A 21,725-nucleotide genomic window follows, 5' to 3' on the forward strand; every position below is an offset into this window, starting at 1 on the left:
AACTGCCAGTAATAATACCCAATTGTTTATTTAACCATTTTTTCATAGTAACTATATTTTATAGATTCCCCAAAAACCCCTGTAAATGCAATAAGGGGGCCAAAAATTCCGTAAGGCGGCCAATAAAAAATCTTTAGTATTAAAAAATAAACAATTGGTTATTATTACTGGCAGTCTCCTGAAGAAAAATGGAGTTTTCCGATTGAAAAATATTGATTTTCAAAAATTTCACACCATTTTTACGAAAAGTTGTTTTTTCCCATATAAAATATTTGCAAAAATTTGAGCGCTTTGAGCGACCTCTAAATATTTTTTGATTTCGAAATGAAAAAAAAACGAGAAAACGAGGTATAGGTTTTACTATATAGAACAATTCTTTTTTTTTTGGACCACCCTAATGTGCACCGTGAATGCCTGTATGTATGTATGTATGTATGTATGTAGCTGTGGTTGTTCATGCATTGAGTCGTAGCTTTTTTTGGGGGTCTTCCGCATTTAATTAGATGCACAAGCATAAAAAATCATTCAAACATGCAATCATATGCTACATACATTCATATATAGGTACATACTTATGAATTTACTAAACATACATACATACAATATACCCACATGTACATATGTAGAATCTCTGCAATTATATAAGTCGTTGTTTCTTCTTCTTAGCTGCCTTAGTGCGTAATCATCATTTTCTTCCGTCTAGTGGAAGATTTTTTTATTTATAGTTTTTATGCATTTATAAATTCGTATATAAATATGTATGTATGTATACTTAAGTGTACTTGTATGCATGTTTGTATGTATGCATCTATGTATTATTGCTGCAATTGTCCCTAGTTAAGGGGTTTCGGAGCATGCCAAAGCTTCTATGAATAGCTTTTGGAATTGCGTAGTTCTCTGTAGGTAAATTTGGATGTACATATGTATGTATGCATGTACATTAGACTGCATCACCAAAAAAAGTTGCGGTTTTTCTGCCGGGATTACAAAATTTACTATATTTTAAGACGTCCACCAAAATATTTCGGAAAAATATTAAGATTTAATGGAGGTATTTTCAAATCGGTCCAGCTCACTTAAATTAATATAATAAAATAAATTAAATTAATATAATAATATTTATATATAATATTTTTCCGAAATATTTTGGTGGACGTCTTGAAATATAGTAGATTTTATAATTCCAATGGAAAAATAGTACCGATTTTTTTTTGTATGGGGAGTGATGCAGCCTAATGTACATACAATAGACCGTACAACCCTACAAGCAAACACAAAAAAAAAGTTTGCCGTCCATCCCGAGTCTAAAATATTTTTACAAGACAATTACGTTCGATACCGAGATTCGGGTTCAGATCTTAGTCCTTATCACCCTAACGTACCACTCTAATGTCAGTAAATTGAGCTAATTTTTGCTAATTGCCGAATGTAGGGGCACACATAAAAACTTCTATTTCAACGATCGGATACTCGGTTTTGGCCATCCAAATGAAGGAGTTTGAAAGTAAAACCCCATATCTGAAGAATCGGCTGTATGAAGGCTATTGGTTATAGTGACCCGATCTCTGTCATTTTCAATGTAAGCTTTCTGTTGATCCTAGCTGCATAAATGGAGGAGATATAACCTGAAAATCTCATATCTGAAGAATCAGTTGTTTAGGAGCTATATGACATAGCATTTTAAGTCGGTATATCTCAGACGTTTGTGTATCGATCGATTTGAAATTTTCACGCAATAAACTACAAACTATTCCGAAGAATTTAAGTTTAACCACATTTCTTAATACTGATTTTAAATAGAACTCAAGGTTTTACCACCCCTTTTTTTGTAAGAATTGAAACTGTATTTTTTTTGAATGCAAAAGATTGTTATAAAGTTTGAAAAAATTGTTTTGTTTTAATACCTATGGAAGTTTTTGCGAAATTTTCAGACTCAAACATCAAGTATTTCCAAAGTTATAACACTTTATAACTCGGGAAAATTATTTTGAAATCAAAAAATATTTAGAGGTCGCTCAAAGCGCTCTAAGTTTTCCATGTATTTTATATGCGCAAAAAAAAACTTTTTGTAGAAATGGTATCGAATTCTTGAAAATCAAGAGTTTTCGTTCGGAAAACTCTGGTTCTCTTCAGGAGACCTCCTGAATACCCAATGGTTTATTTAACCAATTTTTAATACTAAAGATTTTTTATTTATCCCACCATTGTATTTTCTGGCATTTTCTTGGGATTTTGGCGGACCTATAAAATATAGTTACTATGAAAAAATGGTTAAATACATACTTGGGTATTATTATTGGTTATATTCTGAAGAGAAACAGAGCTTTCCGATCGAAAAATATTGATATTGTTTTTTCCACATACAAAGCTTACATTAGTAGTGACATACTATAACGCCATAGCCATAACCATTGCCTTAACCGTAACCACATTAACTATCATCGATTATAATCATAATTATAGGTACAATTATAGGTATCATAGCCATAAAGAGCTGATTTTTCGTAGTCAACAATATCGGTGTTGCCAGACTCGAAAATGTGTAATATCGTAGGATATTTGCGCAGAACTTATTTCACTTATCACTAAATTCTTAAAACTCAACAGATCATAATAAAATAAGTACATCAAATTAAAGGTACTTAGTTGTACTTTTATAATAATATAAATTTATTCTGCACTAATTATGAAATTTTGTTAAAAAATGTTATTTTGCGAAAAAATACGATTTTTTCGTCATTTAGTATCTATTTTTAGATTAAAAATATAAAAAAGCATATAAATTATGTACATCAGCTGAAATAAATTGTCTTTATTTTGATATCATAAGTTTTTGAATCAATTAAGTAGTTCATAAGTTGTTAATATTTCAAAAAATCAAAAAATTGAAATTTAACGTTTAATATCTTCTTTATATTTTTGCGTCACATTTTCGGTTTGTTCACAGCTAAATTATTCATATTCTACACTTATGCCCAAACGTTGGCTGTGAACAACATTAATTTTTTTTACCATATGGCAACACGTTTTTACTCGCACTTCACATATCAGCTGATTGTGGTTATGGCGGAAAACCAAAATTCAATTGGTCTCTATGGCTATGGCGTTATGGTGTGGCACCACTAATCGAATAGGTACAGTGTTGGCCATAAGGTTGGTTGGAACACTTGTTTTATATGGTTATGGTGATATCACCACTAATTTAACCTTAAAATACATGGAAAACTTTGAGCGCTTTGAGCGACCTCTAAATATTTTTTTAATTAAAAGAAAAAATAGGAATATTTTTCTCATGCATTTTCGGACCACCGTTATGTACATAGCTACATTGTAGCTGCATTAAATGAATGAAGTGTTGCAAGACACATTAGTAACTCTGGCTTTATTACTTTTAGTATTAAAGTTTGGTTTTTTATTGCTGTTGCAACTGCACAACGGTGCAATGCACTCCATTTGCTATGTTAATGCTTGCGGAAGCAAAAGGTTTCCTAGAAGTAGATTATTGAAAACCAAAAAAATGTGCTTTACTTTTTATATTTAATCGTTGTTGGATTTTCGTTACGTTGCCCTTTTTAATATATTTTAAGTTGCTTTCTAATTTAAATGAATTCATGATTTAATGTATAAAAGCGCACAACTTAGTAGTAGTTGCGGTGGGAGAGGTATACGAAATTAAAAATAAAGTACCCTACAAGAACAGTGACTATCATTTGACAAATCATTTGAGTGGCAAGACTGATAGAGATTTCTGTCACTGGCTGCTTACAAGCTTCTATCAAATTCTAAGGGGCAGTGTGAAAAATCTGATGTAAACATTTGTGTTCCGTCTTCCTCCGACTTCTGGCATTATTTAGTTGTCTCTTTTTAACCAGCGCAAAGTTTGTAAATGTGTTAGTAAGGTAAATGAGAATGTGTTAGTTTCCTTCACACAATTCTTGTAGGGTAGTTAGCTTGACAAAGGCTTACGTACATATGTAAACTACATACATACATGAGGGGTATTCTCGATCCGTTGAATACTGGCGGCATGCTACGGATCGAGAATACCTCTATTGTGATTTTTATAGTCACTACTGCACTACACTATGGTGCTGTGGACCAGTTTTAGCGGCAAAAGTTTATAGTATAAGAAAAGTGTTCAGTTACTTTGATTTACAATACCCTGGGTACAAAAAATCGCATAGAGAAAGTTTGGTGCAACTCCCCTGCTGCCCCCCAGTGATCCCACAAAGTATGTGTTTTATGCACATAAAGTAAGTTTTTTAAGTTTTTTTTTGAGTGAAAAGCACACTAAATACTAATGGATCAATTTAATAATAAAATATAACCGGATTAATTGATTTTGACATCGATCTTTTTTTTTGTGGAAGATTTGATACGTTAACGTGTGGCACAATTTTCTTTGAAGGCTGGAAAAAAATGTTTGACTTTTCTGGACTAAATCTTCCGATCCCTGCACATTCTCTATTGTAACTCTTTTGGTCGAAATTAACTTTTCATCGTACCAAACAAAAAAATCGATTTTCTTGGTTTTGTGAAGAAGTTTCTTTAATATGAAGAAAACACAAAATTTTGTAAATGAAAAATTAATTTCGTTCAGAGAAAATTATAATACATTGATTTTTCTTTTAACAATTGGGAGGGTCAAACATAATTTTTGGTATATAGTTTGTTCACCATTTTTACTTAGCATCGAACGAAGAAATCGAATATGTCATAAACTTTTTTCGAAATCACAATACCCCGCCCTAAATGACATACATATCGACAATAGCGCGAAATATTTTTTTTTTACTACGCGCGTATAGCATGGGAGGTTTCTAGCTTGGGTCTAAGATCAATTTGGAGTTCGCCAAATTGCGAAAATAGGTTTCTAGGAAAATGTGAAAATTTTCACTGTTGCGCCCTCTAGTCGAAATTTGAAGAAAAAGATATGTGATAGAACCCTCATACAGATTTAAGTCCATCCAACAATAGCAAATGCTTAATCGAATAGCAAACCTAAAATTTTTGAAAAAAAACAAAATGCAAGCAGTTGCTGAATTAGAAACGTGGTTGAGAGAATACATACGAGTACTAGTATATACACACACAATATAATAAATTAAACAAAAAAGCGGAATCTGCAAACAGAAATTCAAAAATGTTAATTAAAAGAAGAAAAGAAAAAACAAGAGAAAACAAACAGCAAAACTTTCATTTTGTGTCTCTTCAATATTTGCACAATTCATGTGCAACAAATGCTTCACATCGCATATGCAGCACAAAATAGCACAGAAAGCAAACAAACATCAATAGCTAACTAACTACAATGGAGGCAATACAACTGTTGAGTCATGCAACACACATACTACATATGTATGTGCATAGGTAACTGCATGTACTTGTACTGTGAGTGGAGGGGTTTTACGGGCTTTATGCCTCTTGCACACTCATCGAAGTTTCTAGGCCTTAAAGCGTCAAAAATGCGGAAATCTTTCAGCTTAGGTTTTTAATTTCGGTATTTGAGTATCTTCGTGGACTTCTGCTCATAAAGTATCAGGTATTGGACAGGAACGAACGATATCGCAAGAAAAAATTTAAATTTTACCATTTCCTTGTGCTCTATGTGGTTTTACCAGAATAAGGTCCTGGTTTTAAGGTGACTCGCAACAGGTTTCGGAGTTTAGTACGATTGTTAAACTTATGGAGGAGGTGTAAAATCTAAAGAGATACTTATACTTCTGCTACACCGATTGAGTGCGGACCTATAAGTTTTCTAATACTTTTTGTAATGACAAAAGACTTCAAATATGTACATTTGGGTATAGCAAAATTTGTATGCAAACCCCCTTTTGCCGAAATGCTGCAACTGGCAGCTTCTATGCTAACATATTCCTCTACAAACGCTTTTGTGTACGTGTATGTAGTTGTTTGTGCTGCTCCGCTGAATCGCACCATTGACGCCGCATCGCATGGGACTGCCGCTGCTAAGCAGGGTTGGAACCACGCCAAGCTAAATCGCTAAATCGGAGTAAATGAAGTGAAAAAACGTAGCAGAAAATAAGATTCCGTAGTAGATATTTTTCATGTTTCATTGGTTCGTCATAAGTTTTTTTTTTTAGTTGAAAAAATAATATAATGCATAACCGTCTATAAAATAATAGGAACGTAGTAATTTTCCATATTTCTTATATAACATTCTAAGCTCTTGTTTTTTTTTTTGTTTGGTGAACGTTAGTTAATTTTTTTTTTTTGAAAATAGGACCCCTGAAGGGCTCAAAAATATTATTCGTCGTATAATTTCAGGGAGTCCTTGAACAAATTAAGCGCCAAAAATTAAAAGTAAGATGTGATTGATGACAAAGATATACCTTCTAAGTCAATAAAAATCAAAAACTTAGTAGGCCAATATCTCAAAAAAATCACGTGAGAGAACAAAACTGAGTAGAAATTCGATCTATATGTGAATACTATTTCATGGCCTTATAAATCTGTTTTTTTAAAAAATTTCAAAAGCTAAAAAATTACATAGGTCCAGTGTAATTGGAAACCAATCACCCTTTGACTCTTCTATTTAAAAAAAAAGTGTACCTAGTCTTTTTTAGCGAAAAATGTGTTTGAAGGCCACATTAAATTAAATTAAAAGCTACTTGAAGGAACGGTCCTAAGACAATTTTTTTTCAGTGCAGATACTGCAATAAGTGCCCATCATTATTTGGGAAAGAAAACCGAAGTAGATCGTTGGTAAAGCGGAGTAGCATAGTAAATTTCTAAATTTCGTCAATAATCGTAGCGAGTCCACTACGAAGTGAAGTTCTAACGCTGCTGCTAAGCTTTTTCTTCTAACTAAATCGACTATGAAATGCGTTTCTATTTGTGCAAAGGCACACATATGTATGTACATTTGTATGTATGGACGAGCATCATAAAACTAACACGCACGCCCATACGTACATACATGTGTGAGTTCATACGTACATATTTAGAAGCTTTAGCAACTTGTATGAATGTACAAATGTTCATATGTATAATAAACATACATACATTTGCACTCGTCTATCGGCATGTACATACATCTATACATACTTATGTACATACTCGTACTATACAATTAAAATATGTACATATGCGTTTATTTATGCACATGCGTATATGCAAATGAAAAGAAAAAAAACAATTCATTAATCACTGTGTGTGGTTATGCGTGTGTATGATGCAGATTTTTGCATATGTATTCGCTATGCGTCCGGTTGGCTGAATCGCTGAAAACTATACATAGAAATAGAGCGAAAAAGCTAACTTTTACATTGAGCTAAAAAAAAGAAACTTGTAGATTACAGAAATAATGTTAGAATTCAGTGCGATGTTTAGTCATTTTACTGTCAAGAAAATAGTGAAAGGAAAAAAATAAATAAAAAAAATGTATAATATGGAAATAATAAAATGTGAAAAGAAATAAAATAACGTCGAGTGAACCAAAAAAAAAAAACTATAACACAAAAGGTAAAAAAAACTAAGTAATATATGTAAAATATTTTAATGGAATAAGCAAAGTTTAAACCAAATAAAAAAATAAAAATATAGAAAAATAAAAAAAATTTAAAAAACTTAAATAAAAACATTAAGAATTCAACAATTTTCAATAACAAAATAAAAGAAAATAAAATAAAACTAAAAATAAATAAAAAAAATTTAGTTATAAATAATAACAAATTTAAAAAAATTCAAAATCTTGAATAAAATAAAAAATAGCTCATAAATAAAAAATACATAAATAAAAAAAAATTAAAAATATGTAACTTAAAAATAAATCAACAAATTTTCAATAAAGAAATAAAAAATCAAACGAAAGAAAAAGAAAAATAAAAAATTTTAATTAAAATATAATAAATTTTAAAACAATTTAAATAAAATAGCTTACAAAAGGAAAGATAGTTAAACAAATTGAGACAAAGAGAGATAAAGAATATACAAATTTGAAAATTAAATAAGCAAAATTAAAACTTTAATATAAAGTAGATCAAACTATATAAGTAATAGTAAAATAAAATAAAATTGAATTAAATTAAAAAAAGTTATGAAATAAAATACAACAAAAAATAAGCGATAAGGCAGATCAAAAAAAAAAAACAAACAAATAACAAATAAATAAATAAGTTAAAATTGTTAAATAAAACAGAAAAAGAAATAAGATACAAATTATTAAAAAAAGAAGACTAAATAAAATATTTTGAAAAAAATACCTGAAAATAAAACGGAATTCAATAAAAGTTGAGATAATTATAATAGATTAGCGCTAACACAGTATATTTTATTTAAGATAGGATTAAAAAAAAGATTTTATAAAAAATAATAAAAATTAAAAAATAAAAATAAATGAAAAAATATATATGAAATCAAAGGAACTAACTTGACAATAATAATTAACTAAATAAATATTAAACAATAAATGGAATAAAAATTTTATTATAATTAAAGCATAAAAAATTGTCTGTAATGAAATGTATACAAATAAATGAAAGGAAATAAAAAAAACATAATTATAAATAAAAAAGGAAGATAAAAAATGAAATTGAAAACAAATACAAATTGAAAAATAAAATAAAATAAAACGATACAAAATGCAATGAAAATAAATAAATTAAATAAGTATTAAAAATTACATTAGATAAAAATTTTATTAAAATATATCAGAATTATAGAAAAAACGAGGTTGATAGAATGAGCGAAATAAAATTAAATAATAATAAATTTAAAAAGTATTAAAAATTCAAAAAGAAAACGATATATACGAGTATATATAGTAAAAATTTAATTAATAAAATTAAATAAAAATTTTATTAAAAATAGTATGTATTTGGAAATTAAAAAACAAATAAATTAAAAGAAGAAAAATAAACAAAATTAAATAAAATAAGTTAAAAGTTATATAAAAAAATAGAAAACTAAATAAATGGCAGTTCCTTCCCCTTAAATTTACACAAAAATCAAAAAGTTTAACGGAAAAATAAATAAAAACTACTTCCAGCCTCGCCCAAACTTGTACCCTTTTTTCCATTTTTCGTACTTTTCGCTTCGATTTTGTGCGTAAAACAGCAAAAATTCACTAGCGCATAGCATAGAAAACTACACACATTTTTGACTATACATAAATGTGGTTATATACATACATACTTACAAGAAAACATATACTTATGTACAAATCGCTGCATACAAAAGCATTTCTAAGCTAGCAAAAGCTTTGTTGTTGTTGCTGCTACGCGCACGCAAAATTGCAGACGTGTAGATACATATTTTTGGGAGGAGAATAGCCTAAGGCTGGTTTTCATTAGGTCAAAATCACTGACATCAAAAACTGCCTTCATCTGACAGCTGTTCATTTGATGTCAAATGCGTTTTCATTACATTTTAAAAACTGACCAAATGTCGATACCGCAGTGCATGTCAAAGACTGTCGTCAAATTTCGGTNGCATACATACATACATACATACATACATATATATGTTTCTATGTATGGTTGACTTTGGAGTGTTTTAGTGTAAATTTTCCGATTTGTAGCAGGAAATGGTAAAATGTTTTGATTTTTTGATGCCTCTAGTTGAATGAAATGCAATTTTCTTTTCATTGCAGAAGCCATACAAAGCTTTGATTCAAGTTTTAGTGAAAAATTGTTGACAGGAAAAAAAAGTTACCATGTGTACCAGAGAAAACTTGAAACAAACACACTTTTTACAAACAACTGAATGCAATTAATCACAGTCCACACCTAAAGTAACTGATTTAGAACTAGTGCTTAAAAATTTAGCAAAAGCAGTACATACATACATACGGTGGCGGGCAACCAAATAGGGACTATCTAACAAAAACCATGTAAGACAAAATTTCAAACTCTCCCACACCCCACTTTCAAAATGAAATAAACAGGAGAAAAATAGCCAAAACTGGTTTAAATATTGCGTGCCCATTTTTTCCCCACCACTGTATGCAACTTTGTGCCTTTGTTATAAACGTATAAAACGTGATAATTTTTATGTAAAATTTGTTGTTTCTAAACTTATCATTTGGCAATAAAAGAATCTGCCACAATAAAAATAACAAAAAATCTTACAATAAAACGTGAGTTTTCATAATTTATATAGAATAGTCGGTAATTGTTTGCTGCCTTGGAAGCCAACAACAATAATGAAGCAATCTAGCAGCAATATAGAAGTATGAACAAGTGGAAGCTTTTGGTCTGTCGATTGCCAGCCAGACATCTAAAAACCTCGCTGCGAGCGTTTGTATATATGTACATATGTATGTATGTACATATGTATTTGGCCACACATGGAATCTAAATATAATACATACGGTTATATATTTAGTGCGTATGTGTAGGTACGCACTTTTTATACGCACACTATTAATTTTATTGTGCGAGCTCAAGGTTTTTTTTTTCTCAAGTGGTATTAGAATTGTAAATAAGCAAATGCGACTGCTTACTAAAAAAAAAAAAAAAATCAACAATAGTTGTACAAGAACAACACGCGTTAAGAATAATTAAGCAACAACAAAAGCATTAATTGTAAAATAAACACACATATGTGTACATACTTATGTACCTACACATTAGGCCGGTCCTTAAAATAACAACATTATTTTGTTATTTTTGTACAAAATAAAAACATCCGCGAAAACTTCAGTTAGAAGTCGCTAGCAGCGTTTGAAAAAAATTAATTTTTTTAATCGCAAAAATTTTACAAAATTTTGACTCAGCGATTTTATAAATTTATATGAAAAAGTTTCAATAATAGGTTCATTCCTTATCTTTTTGGACTAAAATCTGAAAAGTGTCAAAATGCCAGAGCGTTAGCAAAATGCGCGCTCACTAAAAGAGAATAACAGGAAAAAGTAAGAGAACGCAAACAACCAAATTTTTAGTCCAAAGAATGGCAACAACAAAACTAACGTCAAATAAGAATAGAAATGTATGTACAAAACACATTCACACAAGCACAATAAACACTTACTATATCAATAATTTTTTTTCGGCCTTCCAATTTCAATTCACTTTTCTTACTTTTTAGATTATTCTCACCTTTTGCGTATTCTTTAATTTCCGTTAATTTAAATTCAGTTGAGTTTGACACTCTTCAAGATTTTGCCAGCAAAAATTCTTCTGACTAAATCTGACTACTTCCGACTGAAGAGAGTCCCTCTCACTGAGTGTTGCTCTCTCATTTTTGCTGCCATTTTCGAGTTGAAGGAACACTTTTTGGACTAAATCTGACTACTTCGGACTTTTTTTGACTATTTCTGGTAGATAAGGAACGCAACTAATATATATGTGAAATTTTTCCATACTTCAAGTCAAAATTTTGTAAAAATTTTGTGATTAAAAGAAAATTTAACTTTTTCAAACTCCTAAAATTTTTTTTTAAATATTGAAAAAAATAAAGGGGTGTCCAATATAAAATTTAGAGGTTGATTTTTTTACGGATCACCCTAATACACATGCCATCTATGAGTAGTTATTCCTTGTGTGCAGATTTTCGCTTATTTGCTTCCTCTTCTTATCCGTTGCTTTTTATTGAATTTTTGTGAATTTCAGAAATTCTGTACTTCATTGCTTTTCCAATTCCCTTGCTAATACTTCTGCTTTTGTTGTTGCTTTTGTTGTCGTTGGTTTTCTGCACTCACGCATTGCGTATACGCTTGGCCACAAATTCATTGCTGTGTGTGCGCGCGATGAGAGAAGCTTTTAGTGCTGCTCGTGTTCGCTATTCTGCAATTCTTTATCGCTTCGCAAGCTTGATTACAACTTGATTTCATATTACTTCCTCTGCCGACCTGCCTGACAAAGGGTAGACCGCCAAGGCAAAGGCAGTATGTATACAAATTTTTTATGCACATAAATTTGTGTGTAGCTTGAAAAAGTGCGTAAGTGTTGATGTGTTGCGTACTGCGCACCTCCTTTCTCGCTACCCTCCCCCAGTCGTCCGATCGCGTCATTTATTGCGCTCGCCGTTGCGCTCAAGTGCTGCGCTGACGTTATCGCCGAGATATGCGTAAATTGTTATTTGAATAGTGCTATGTACTTATGTATGTATTGTGTTTGTTGTTGTTGTTGCTGTTATTACACGCAATAAAAAAAAAAACGTTCAGATACTGATATTTCCATATTTCTCGACTTTCATGCATTTTTTTTCGGTTTCTATACGGGCAGCACCATTTTTGGGCAATTTTGATTCGGTTGCAAAGTTCAGTTGTTTTTTTTTTTTTTTTTTGGTGCTAAACTGAGAGCAATTGAACCGATTTTTGTAGGCTGGTGTAAACATTAAGAATTTCAGTTGTTGCAATTTTTTTTTATGAATAAAAAACGTTGGTATTGCGTTTAAATTGTGTTTATTACAAATTAAAAATATTCTTTAGCATTCTTGTACAGTTACTCCTCTCAAATAAAATTTCTTTAGTACGAATTAAAACTACTTAAGTATTTTTCGGCACTTTTGATTGCAGTTTCCTCTCAGTTATCCAGCGAAGATGAAGCTGTCGTTTCGGAGACTCCACGAAAGGTTATGTGCAAAACTCTTGGATTGCTTTTTACCATTTGACATACGCTAGTTGGCTGCTACCTCAGAGTCCTCCCACCTTAGATGCTTTGCCATGTTTTTTCCTTGAATGAACCACAGGCTGGCTAAGGATTATAGAGGGTTGCGTTGGGCTTCATGTTAGCCCTTTCACCATGTTAACAGTTGGCAAGCATAAGATGCCTATGCAGCTTTATTGGTAACCGTTATGGGAGGTTCGAATTGAGTAATTTATTTAATGTCGCCGCTAGATATTTGACCTTCTGTGAGAACTCGTATCTCCGTTACTCCCCAATTTTGATCAGATATATCTTTCTTATCTTAATGAATGGGACGATAATGGACTACACTGGGTTTATTGAGAAGCATTTTCTTAGGGCTAATTTATTTTAATGTAATTTATTTATATTTTTTCATTTTACATTTAGATACATATTTATGTATATAAATTAAATTTTATTTACTTCATTTTTCATTTATTTAATTTAATTTCTTTTAATTTATTTTTTTTTTATTATTTTTTCTTGTTTTATTTTAATGAAATTTATTTTATTTATTTTTTCGTCCTCAATTTTATTAATTTTCTGTACTATTCATTTAATTTAATTTAATTAAACTGAATTCATTTCAATCTGATAGAGTTTCATTTCATAATTTTCATAATTTTTTGTTATTTTATTTTTTCATTTCATTTTATTTGATTTATTTTTCTTTGTTTTTAAATTTTCCAATTTTACATTCATTGTTTCTTAGTTATTATTATTTTTTTTTAAGAGAAGCACACGGTGCTATATTACTTCTTATTTTATTTTATTTTATTATTAGTTTTTTTATATTGGTTTTATTTTATTCTTAATATAATTAATTTAATTTTGTATTTTAATTTAATTTAATTTTTTATTTATTTTATTTCATTTATTTAATTTTTATTTCGTTCATACTATTTTAATTCGAGTTATTTAGTTTGGTTTTTAATTGATCAGTGTTATTTCTTTATTTCACGTCATTTAATTATAATTTTTTAAATCTATTTTTCGTATTTAATTTTTTTTATCTGTTTTTCGTATTTATTTTTTTTTTTAATTAATTTTTTCTTATTTTACTTTTATAATTATTTCATTTTATTTGTTCGCATTTTTTATTTTTTCAATTCAAATTCTTTTTATTCAAATTTTCTTTTGCTCCAAGACCGCCTTATAAAACTCAGCTAAATGTCACTTTGGAAACTACATATGTATGTACGTGTGTGCATATGTATATGTTGTGTTTTTGTTGTTATTGCATTATGTATGTATATAGTTTAAAAATTGTCATGCGAGTAGCATCAGCTAGCAGCGTGTAGCCAAAGTGCGTAGCAACAGCTGCACAGCTACAAGGTTATTTGCAGCCACCGGCCCTCGATAGCCCTCCAATGCCCCACAAGTTGAGCGCCAAGTTGAGCAAAGTGCGTAAAATGCATTGGTATTGGTGCGCGTGTTAAATGTTCGCTTCTCTTACACGAATATGCAATGTAAATATGTATGTACGAGAAAGAAACTAGTTGGAAGCAGCGTTGCCGTTTTGATACAATTGTATAATTTTTGGTACTTTTTTTCTAAATTTTAAGATTTGATACTTTTTTGTTCACAAATGGGGCATTTTGATACTTTTGGTTGGCAGAAATTAATTTTTGAAAACTATGAATAATATTACTAGTTTAAAGGCAAATAATTTTTTTCTTGTTATTTTAAGTCTTAAAATTTTATTTGTATATATTTATAAGTTTGATTTGGTAACTCTTATAAGGGAAATACAGCGTGGAATTTCTTTGCACACACCGCTGTTATAGAGCCCCTGAACCACTCAAAAACATTGCGCAATATCGGGCCTGCGTCGGTCCTTTGTGTGGTGTATGGGGTTGTTTGTACTAAATTGTAGTTATTGCGCTAAAATTAAAATCATTTTGATATTTGGCTCATGCTTGTATTATTGTACAATAATTTGTGTTGCGCAATTTTTTGTCAAGTTTTTCTATTTTGGCGTTTAGATCGTTCTGCAAAATATGGATAAAGACGTAGAAAAAAATAATTTTTTTTTAAATATATAATCCTTTTTTTGCGTTTTAAAGCTGAAACTATAAAAATATACAACGCAAACTCACATATCTTGCACATATTTACTTGATCAATGTTTCTCCAAAATAAGTTTTGTGCAATTTTATTGTGCAGTAATTTCCACAATATTGACTTGTATAAATCTGGGGTTGCGCAATGATTTTGTATGTGGTTGAGGAGCCCCATAAGTTTGTTTTTCGTTATGCAAATAAATAAAATATTCTCTGTTTTTCTTAAAGCAAGTAATACTTAATTTTTTTTATAACTATGGATTAAATTTCAAAATTTTATTTATTATTTCTTTTTCAAATAAAAGATTAAACAATAACAGTTGCATTTGCTTTTGGTACGTTTTGATACTTTTTCTGCTTGACAACTGATACTTTTTGTTTTCAAGCTCGCGGCAACGCTGATTGGGAGCTGTCAAATGGCTAGCCAGCTGAATACATATGCACCTATGTATATTTATGTACAAATGTTGACTTTTGTGTCTTAGCGTGTGTACTTAAGCGCAGCCACAAATCAGCGAATAATGCAAAAAGCATTGAAAAAGCCAAAATGCTTTTCAAAAATATTGCGTATACGACGACGACGCATGTGCTAGTTGATGCGTTAAGTACTAGTATATACAAGAGTATGTATGTATTTGGCAGCATACATAAGTATGTATATAAGTACTTACTATAAATACATTTGCATTTCTGTGTGCCATCTTAAGCATACATAGGAAATATATATACTATTTAATAGAAGTAGACGTTAAGCGGTATGGCGGGGCACGCTCCCTTTTCCGTATGTGCGTAGGGCAACAACAACAACAACAACAAACATATGCGAGTACTAATTGACTACTCAACTAGCCAGCCTAGCTGTCACATCGCCAGCCCGTCAACTAGCTGCTGATTCTCTTTGCCAACTTTAGACTATTGGCCATTTATGCGATCGCAGAGCTTTTTCTAACAGCCACGCGATAGAGCTTTTTGCTGCGCTACATTAGCATTCTATTTGGTGCTGAATTTTTGTGTTGGCGATTGCGATGGCTGGTGCGTACGAACGGTGTTCTCTTGCATTCAATTTTCGTTCGTAAGTTGTCGTATGGTCGATTTTTTTCATGGTTCGTTTTCGTTGATCGTGAACTCGGCAGACACGCACTTTTTCAGCAGCAAAGCAATTAAGATTCGTACATTCATATGTGTATGTATATGCATTAATTAAAATATTCTTTGGGCGATTTTGAGATCATTACAAAGTCTAGTTGTGAATATAAAGAATTTTGATTAGATTATAAATATTTTTGCATTTTTGTTGCCAATTACATAATTTATACTTATTATAGTCATACATATGTATGTATGAACATTAGGCCGTACCGCCTTTAAAGTATTTTTGTAGAGCAATATCGAAAATAAAATTTTAATTTTTTTTTTAGCCGAACCTAGGCATCGGTGACACCTACAGTCGTCAATACAAAAAAAATAAATAAATAGTTCTACTGGAATAAGCGAAATAGTTCCCTAGCAATAGTTTAATAGTTTTTGGTAAGTTTCAATCTACTGACATTAGGGTGGTACGCTAGCGGAATACGAACTTTGATCTGGTCGGTAACTACTACTTGACGTCATTGAACTTTGGAACAAAAAAAAAATGTCTGAACGAGACAAGAACATCGATATATGATTTTCAAGATCCTTCAACTACCTTTTCGTTGAACTTCGACTGATCCATGAATAGGAGCTACCTGAGCCAAAAACTACACTCCTCCCAGTCTCCATTATCGCATGTTTTACCATAGGGTTAACAAGAATAAGGATAAAGGCATATTTAGCTAAACAAGGAATTGCTCTTCATTCAAAAAATGTTCCTTTTCAAAAGCTAAACAAAACCTGTTTCATTCATATAAAACTCTCAACGAAGAACTGCCAAACGGCACTTCAAAACGTCTTCAATTCGATTTCGTTGAGTGGATTTTCAATGCACAGAGAGGGAGCTGATCAAGTGTAGCCACTTCATTAGCATGTAATTGAAAAGAAATATCAAGTGAGCCAAGAGCTTATGGAAATATGAATAAACATATGTATATACAGGGTTGCAGAAATGTACGAGTAAGTATGTACATAAGTATGTTAAGCAAATGTCACGCGTGCTTCAAACAAAAAAAGAGAGTGAGTTAAAGCAAGAATAATCCTAACAAAATTTAGGCAAAACTCCAACCTAAAAGAAGATTTTAATTTTAAGAGAAGAAATTTGTAAACAAAAGACAGCCAAAATATGCGCATAATACTCGAACAAACAAAGTTTATGTGTATGTAAGTATGAATCATAATCAAAACAAATAAAAAGGCTTAAATATCCTCCATAAGAGCCTTCAGTGTGCACTTGAAAAGTCAAGTGTACGTAAAATAGCAACAATCAAGTCAATGAAAAAAAAGCGAGAAAAAAAATTGCATGCACGAGCGCGGCCAAATGCGCGACAAAAGAAGTCACATGTGGGAAAATGAAATTGAAAAAAAAACTGTCACATTCACGAAGACCTATTTATGTACATACATGTATATGTACCAGTACTAAGAGGGTGAAACTTTCTTGCAACACAAATTGAAGGGAAACACAATCAATTGAAGACATTGTTGCTTTTACTGCTTGGTTATTGTGGCCTCTGCTGCACGCGCGCTTACCTTCAATAACGAGCGTTTTGCATATCAAGTGCAAGCGATGAACATATGGAGCAACTCGCTCTGGAATTAGCCATTTTACCCCACACTCCACACTTTTTCCACACTCTTTCCCCTTCCTTCGTGTATTTGCTGAGACGCGCATGGCTGCATGTGCTCTGAGCACTTCGTTTTCATAACCTCTTAAAGGGTTAAAGCTAAAACAAAGTAAGCAACAACCAAACCACTGGTATGGAGAATTGGCAAAAAGCATCTTCTCTGCACCCCAAACGCCTAAGTAAACCATGAAATTAAATTGTATTCTTCGCGTGCTTGCGCCACTCTGAAGTGCACTTATGTAGCTATGACGCTGAAATTGGTTAAAAAGTACAGAAAAAAGTCTGTATTTTTTTGCTGGCGGAAAAAATACTTAATTAAGTGAATGTCAAAAGTTCTCAATTTTTCTGCTGAAAACTGCTGTTAGGAAAATGTCAATTGCAAGCGACTAGGATGAAGGCCATCGCAGCGACAGTTTATAGGAGCTGCAGTTGGACGGATGGCGCAGCTGCATAAATTCGAGAGTTGTTCTCATACAAAATTGTATCTCATCTGTATCTGTATCTGTATCTGTATCTGTATCTGTATCTGTATCTGTATCTGTATCTGTATCTGTATCTGTATCTGTATCTGTATCTGTATCTGTATCTGTATCTTTATCTATATCTTTATCTGTATCTGTATCTGTATCTGTATCTGTATCTGTATCTGCATCTGCATCTATATCTGTATCTGTATCTGTATCTGTATCTGCATCTGTATCTGCATCTGTATCTGTATCTGTATCTGTGTCTGTATCTGTATCTGTATCTGTATCTGTATCTGTATCTGTATCTGTATCTGTATCTGTATCTGTATCTGTATCTGTATCTTTATCTATATCTGTATCTGTATCTTTATCTTTATCTATATCTATATCTTTATCTTTACCTTTATATCAAACTACCAAGAGGAAAAATTCCTACCAATTTTGATAGGGAAAACCAAAACACGGCAACATTAAAGATAACATCATTGGTGCGTCACATATATGTATAGGTTGGGGGATACGAAGCAGAAATAAACCAAGCAATGAATGAATTTCTCAAGCAACCACCGTCATACACAAACTACCGTTAATTACGATGTCAAATACGGCGCTTGCATCACGACATACGATCATTGCAGTTGGCGGAGTACACCGCATGTAATCGAAGAAAAAAGGTAGAAAATGAAAAAAGTTAAAACCGACAACAAAAAAAGTTGCTTTCATAGCCGCAGAAGATTTAAAAGAGTTGCTTATCACACGAAAACAAAAAAAAATTTTCCTTTTTTCTGCTTAACGCTGCTTTGTTACGCTTACGAGAATATTCACTCCAATTAGTTCACTCGCCAGCACCGCCTTCTCTTTCTTTCTGTTCCATTCATTTCTTAAACAAAGCCAAAATTTGTAACCAGTAATGGTAACACAACGTGATGAATATGCATTTAAGCTATGTATGTATGTATATAGCTGCAAGCCCAAAGTGGCGGCGGTAGTAGCTGCCACAAGCGATGCGTGTCGCATGTTGTTGTGTGCATGTCGTGTGTTGCATACAAATAATGAGTGTCCGTCGCTAATGCAGGCAATATCGGGGTTATCTTTACAAAGATGTGGTGGGGTGTTATCCCACCACAGAACTGTGAGCTACTAAATAACTGTTTACAAGTTTTGGAACAGTGCATTGGTTTGGATCGGTTTGTGGTGAAAATATTTTGAATTTTCTATTTAAATTTTTAAAAGTTGAAAGTCAAGCTAAGATAAATAAAAATATAAACAAAAAAAAAATTAGAATAACAAAAATAAATAAAATGACAAAAAGTTGGTGCCATTTAAAAAATTACTATTGTTTGAACGTAACGACACTTTTATTTTTTATGTCCAACCTTTTTTATTAGAAGTTTTGCCATTTAATTCCTAGAGCAAATCAAACTTATAGTTGTAACTACTTACGAGGCTAAAAAAAATAAAAACTTTTTTAAAACATTTTTTGTGTTTAATGCCGAACAAGACTACATTCCTATGTTCGTAAGCACGCTCTTGCTTCAAAACTTAACCAACTCCCCAAAAAACTCTATCTTTCGAGGTACTTAGATTTGTAAATACCATGGCAAATTTTGGGAGAGATTGTTCACAGAGCAGTGACCTCTCGCTCCTCTTGTGATTTTTGTTGATTGGACTGGTTCCCCGTTGTTCAATACGCTCTCAGCGAGCTCTGTCTAAGTCCAAATAATTTTGAATAAGATTGATGAATTTTACACGTTTCAAGTCTTGTTAAACTCCCGGTTCTTGAAGGCGTAATTCTGATTGATTTTTCGTTTTCATAAAAAAAAAATACCTCCCCAGGGCAGGAAAAAAGAACACATTTTGTAGAAACGAAAACTCCTTAAGTTTTTCAGCGGAAGTAAAATATCTAAATTGAAAGCTGGCGTGGAAAACCGATGTAGAGCTGAATACAACACAAGGACTGATCGGGAGATGTCATATAACCTTTAGTAGGGCTTGGAGTCTGAGACCAGCTGTGGTGCGTACTCAGACTGATCATCGCGTATTCTGCTACAGCATGGTGCCCTGAAGTGGCTCTTAATGGTTTGATGAATTTTTCGTTTTGCCGCTAGAAGACGTAGGGAGTTTCGGGCACAGAACGAGAAAAGTTTTGGTTTTCTATTGAAAAAAGTATGCCTTTAGCTTTCCTATAAAGAAACAATGGAGAGATCTCTTGACGAGCTGGCTGGCTGATGGATTGGCAAACTGCGGCCTAGTGGCGTATTCAAATTGACCGGAGTAGTTTATTTGAACAACTGTCAGTTACATGCTATAAATCTAATCAAATCCAAGGTACATTAGTGTTAGCTTTCTAGGTCTTCAAAAACTGTGACTGTACATCACCGTTTCTGCAAGGTACTAAAAACTTTCCTACTACCACTTATTACCTTATATGCGAAAGAAAACAAAAGGAAATAGAAAATAAAGGAAAACAAAATTTTTTCGTTTGACTAATTCTATCCACATTTAAAGTTGTGACCGCGTTAATATTTATGTACATACATATGTAGATCTCCATGTACAGAGTGACAAAGCATTATAGCAAACACACATACCTACTTATTCAAAAACCAAGATATTCTTGAGAAGACGATGCTTTTCTTTGTTTTACAAGATATGCAACGAACTACCTACATAGTTATGTCGGAAACGCAGCGTGTAACCACCGTAATTAGCTAAACCAAAACAACAACTTCCGATTACACAACTACATTTTATTTCCATCTCTGAACTTGGCATTGCTTTGGATGTATGTACATAGCTAAAGCTGCTGAAGATTTCTTCGTGCAATCAAATCGTACTCGTATGCTTTTAATTAGGTATTATTAAAAAGTAATTTTTCTCATATTTTGATTGTAATTTGAAGTTGTGTGTATATACATATGCATATATACTTAGCTATTCATACCTACATAATACATGCATATATATGCATTAGGGTGTTCCTTAAAAATATCTATGTACAAAATAAAGGCATCTACAAAAAATGTCAAAATTAAAAAAAAAATAGTTCTTTAGGGGTCGCTACCAGTGTTTAATTTTTTTTTTCAATTACGAAAATCCGACAAAATTTTCTTTGGCCAGGCATAACTCGACTATAACGAGATTTATGAATTTATGTGAATATAAGTTTCAATAATATGGTAAATTAATCAGATCTCAACTCTATAATACATAATTTTTAGGTTAAAAAAAATAAATTTTTTCAAACCCTTTTTGCGACCCCTAATTTATTTATTTTTTTAATTTTGAAATTTTCGTGAATGTCTTTATTTTGTACGTAGCACAAAATAAAGGGGTGCCCCAAATAAACTTAATTGATGCTGATATTTTTAAAAACCACCCTAATACTAATGTATATACATACATACATACATACATGAGCTGTTATCAAATTATACGATATTAGAAGTGATAGTAAAATGCCTTATCAGCACATTTACGTCTACTAACGTAAAAAAAACCTTCAAAGCTACATAGATATATTGTTTTCCATTTTTTTTTGTTAGTAAAATGTACTAAATTTTTTTATAAATAGTTTTTGTTTAGTTCGATATTTTTTTTGTGATAAGCTATTTGTGCTACACTTCAGAATTCATAAAAGGCAAAAAAAAACAAGTAAGAAAGTCTAAGTTCGGGCGGAGCCGAACATTAAATACCCGGCGCAAGTATTAAATATATGTTTTTTCACCCTTCCGAAACCTTCCGCTAGATGGTAAGCCGAGGTGTATCAATTTTGAGTAAATTAGCGTCCTTCAATTTCGAAATATTGAAGTTTCAAGCATTTCTTAAATTTACCGTTATATG

General features: G+C 31.6%; 2 protein-coding genes across 2 annotated transcripts in view; one reads left to right on the forward strand and one right to left on the reverse strand.

Annotated features, from left to right (window-relative positions):
* The window catches only part of chinmo (Chronologically inappropriate morphogenesis), a 148,578-nt gene that overhangs the window by 3,739 nt on the left and 123,114 nt on the right, over positions 1-21,725 (forward strand). The window lies entirely within an intron of this gene.
* The window catches only part of LOC108359576 (clumping factor B-like), an 8,410-nt gene continuing 4,486 nt past the window's right edge, over positions 17,802-21,725 (reverse strand). The window contains exon 2 of the mRNA XM_017611502.1: positions 17,802-18,283. Within this exon, the coding sequence (XP_017466991.1) occupies positions 17,802-18,283 (482 nt within the window). The remainder of the gene's footprint in view (positions 18,284-21,725) is intronic.

This window comes from Rhagoletis zephyria, unplaced genomic scaffold (assembly GCF_001687245.7).
Source record: "Rhagoletis zephyria isolate East Lansing unplaced genomic scaffold, Rhagoletis_zephyria_1.1 Rzeph_scaffold_00414, whole genome shotgun sequence".
Classification (NCBI taxonomy): Eukaryota; Metazoa; Arthropoda; class Insecta; order Diptera; family Tephritidae; genus Rhagoletis; species Rhagoletis zephyria.